Here is a 3,595-nt window from a genome sequence, read left to right as displayed (position 1 = left end):
GCTCAATAAATAATTCCAAAAAGAGTGAGTTCATAGCAATTTTAATTGTTTCATACCAGTGTTGTGTTGTATATTATAAGAATTTTATGGAAGGATTTATATAACTTCCAATTTTAAAAAACTACTTAAAATATCTGTGCCAACCACACAATATAATATACAGTCTTTTCCAGTTTTGGTGATTTCTATTAATAGCCCAAAGTAGCCATATGCCAGGTTGGGGTTGGACCGTATGGTCCTGGAGACAGGAGAAAAATGAACACTTGGTCTCACCCTTCCCAACATATATGTCCTCCGGAGATTTCATCTCTTACAACTTTTGCATTTTCTAGTAAGACCACAAAAAGAGAGGGAGAAGTTTTTACATTTAGTAACATTTATTTATGCATTCAATACCAAGTACAGAAGTGCAAATATCCAGAGTCCATAATTAAATCCATTAGGAACTACAGAGAAAGTAATACAAATTGTAATAAAGTTAACATGCTGGTACTCGTTAGTTACCATACATGTAAATCAGCCCGTCAGTCCCACACAACAGAAGTACCGCCTGTTTGTTTTGGATTTATTCATTCATTTAATTATTTTAAGTTATACAAAACTGATTACCATAAGTACAGCCAACTGTTTTTATTTTTACGTTGTGTGTGTTGGAAAAACACGAAGACATCGGTCTACACTTCTATATATTGTTATTAAAGATTAATCCGACCAGCAGCCCAAGGACATAAAAGCGATTTCCACTACTGCGTCAGGGCACTCGGCGGGAAAGGCCTAGCCATGGGAACATGAGAAGCTACAGAAGCATTGCAGGGAGGAGGAGAAGAACACCGAAGAAGGAAAGATAACTTGGGCTCTCACCATCATGCACGTTTTTTTAGCAACACGAAATTAAAAACCACATCTAATACACTTTTCTCTATACTTTAGTGCTTGACACAAGTGACTCAAATATCCTAAGAGTACAGGAACAGCCTAAAAACAGCTGTTTCAAAGTTTGTCTCTAAGATTATGGTACTGGGGGGAGAAACAATCGACTTGCCGTAACACTTAAGAAGAGAGCTGTTACCACTCCAGACATTTCTGTTGTGCCCAGTCCCGGTGGGATATCAGTTTACTCAGCGTGCCTTTTAGCGCCTGGGATTTTAGCCTGGATCCTAAAAAGACAACATCAAAGGTAATAAATCACAAGTGTTATTAATAAAAGGATTTTATGACATTATGTGTTGTTGCTTTAATTAGCTTAAGTGATCGAATAGCTTAATATTTCAAAAATAATAATCTTTATGTATGAATGTCCACAAACACATTATTTTTTCTTCTTCTTGAAGTGGTTTTTAAAAAACATTTTACTTTTCAATTGCAGTTGACATTCAATATCATTTTGTATAGTTTCGGGTGTGCAGCGTAGAGGTTAGACAATCATATACTTTATTTACAAAGTGTCCCCTCAGTATTTCTAGTACCCACCTGGCACCATACATAGTTATTACAATATTATTGACTGTATTCCCTATGCTGTACTTTACATCCCTGTGCCTATTCCATAATACCAATTTGTGCTTCTCAATCCCTTCACCTTTTTTCACGCTGTCCCCCAACGCCCCCTCCCCTCTGCAACCATCAGTCTGTTCTCTCCGAATCTATGAGTCTGAATAACCACATTCCCTTGCAGCAATAAGAAGAATGTGTAAATCAGACAATGAATGATCCAAGAAGGCCACGTTTCTTAACTTATAACTTTTTAGGTAAACAAAGATAGTGACTTATTTCAGCATTACAGCAGCTGTGGTAGAGTTAGGTGACCATTTATCACCAGTCTGGGACACTTCTGAAAGAGAAAGACAGTGCTGTTACTAACTATTCCAGGACATTAGGCATAAACGGAGATGGTCCCAGGTAACGGAACCTATGACTAATCTCAGCGTAGCCAAACTACCCAGACTGGAATGAAGAAATCTGAGTCCTAGTCCCTGCTGTGTTACCAGTCAGCTATGTGACATAAGGCCAGCTAATGAGCTTTCTTGGTCCTACAGCATCCATTTTTAAAGTGTGGGTATATCTCAAAAAAACACCCCAAAACAGTAATTTGAAAAAGTATATGCAGCACCCCTATGTTCACTGCAGAATTATTTATAATAGCCAAGATATGGAAGCAACCCAAGTGCCCATCAATAGACAAGGGTATAAAAAAAGTGGTGGTACATACATATAATGGAATATTACTGGACCATAAAAAATGCAATCTTATAATTTTTGACATTATGGATGGACCTAGAAGGTATAATGGTAAGTGAAATAAGTCAGGGAAAAATAAATCCCATATGATTTCACTTATATGTGGAATCTAAAGAACAACATAAAAGAATAAACAAAATAGAAATATTCATAGATACAGAGAACAGACTGATGGTTGCCAGAGGGGAGGGGTGTTGGGGGACTGCATGAAAAAGGTGAAGGGATTAAGACATACAAATTGGTAGTTACAAAATAGTCACAGGGATGTGAAGTACAGTATAGGGAATATAGTCATTAATATTGCAATAACTATGTACGGAGCCAGGTTGGTACTTGAAATATCAGGAGGATCACTTTGTCAAGTATATGATTATCTAACCACTATGCTGTATACCCACAACTGATAAAAAATGATATTGAATATAGACTGTAATTGAAAAATAAAAGTAAAAAATAAAATGTGTGATTTAGTTAAGTCAAAAAAATCCTCATTCACCATCAAAACACCTGAAAGTTTTGTTTAATTGAGAGTTTTAAAATTTGTACTTATTTTCTGAAATAATACTATTGGAAAGAGCATGAATATGACTCAAATAAGTGAATGAATGATCATAAATCAACCTATCATTTTATTATCCTTTTATTACCCCTACCTCATCCACTTATATGCCTGCTTAAGCCAGTCTCTCCTTTTTACAAGTTGCACTGTGTAACTTACTTTGCCACAATAGCATTTATGTGAGTCCTCACAAGTCCCAGATATTGGTCAACCTGTGCCTACAACAAGGAAGAAAATCATGAGCACATCCAAAGTTCAAGAGGCCAAACGTAACATGAATGTTTGACTTCACACAGAACTTACCTGGTGCTTAACATACACTACAGGTAGAGTAAACATTGAAACCACAGCTGGGATGAAAAACAAATAAGAGTATTAAAATTCTGAGAGTCATCAGTATCTATAAGCTTATAGATACATGTTCATGTAGTTATGTAATATTATAGCATTTATAATAGTCAGCATTTTAGATAAAAGAGGACAGGGCAGCTCCTAAGGAAAACAAAGGGATGCTGAGCCCTTTACAGATAGTAAATCATTATCCCTAGAACGAGGGTAGATTGTGCCTTCCTAGGATGAAAATGGATTTCTGTCCCAAACTGCCATTGTAATGTACATTAGAAGAAGAAAAAACCTTTCAGATGAAGAAATTCATTATTAATGTGTAATATACTATCTTATACTCTTTATTGAACTATGCTCAGGGAAATGTGCAGCACTCAGGGGGATCTGGTATTTGTTCCCAGGAATCTATCAATTCAAGCGAACAGCTAGCAGCCCGGGAAGCTCTATGCTCAC

The 3,595-nt window shown here is 36.4% G+C and overlaps 1 protein-coding gene across 1 annotated transcript in view; it reads right to left on the bottom strand.

Moving 5' to 3' along the window:
• Positions 1 to 925: 925 nt before the first annotated feature.
• Positions 926 to 3,595, bottom strand: part of RTN1 (reticulon 1) — a 198,320-nt gene continuing 195,650 nt past the window's right edge. The window contains exons 9-11 of the mRNA XM_014545954.1: positions 3,101 to 3,147; positions 2,957 to 3,015; positions 926 to 1,157 (exon numbers count right to left, since the gene is read on the bottom strand). Coding sequence (XP_014401440.1) covers positions 1,115 to 1,157; positions 2,957 to 3,015; positions 3,101 to 3,147 — 149 coding nt within the window. The 3' untranslated portion in view covers positions 926 to 1,114. The remainder of the gene's footprint in view (positions 1,158 to 2,956; positions 3,016 to 3,100; positions 3,148 to 3,595) is intronic.

This window comes from Myotis brandtii, unplaced genomic scaffold (assembly GCF_000412655.1).
Source record: "Myotis brandtii unplaced genomic scaffold, ASM41265v1 scaffold423, whole genome shotgun sequence".
Lineage (NCBI taxonomy): Eukaryota > Metazoa > Chordata > Mammalia > Chiroptera > Vespertilionidae > Myotis > Myotis brandtii.
This window is presented reverse-complemented; position numbering and strand designations above follow the sequence as displayed.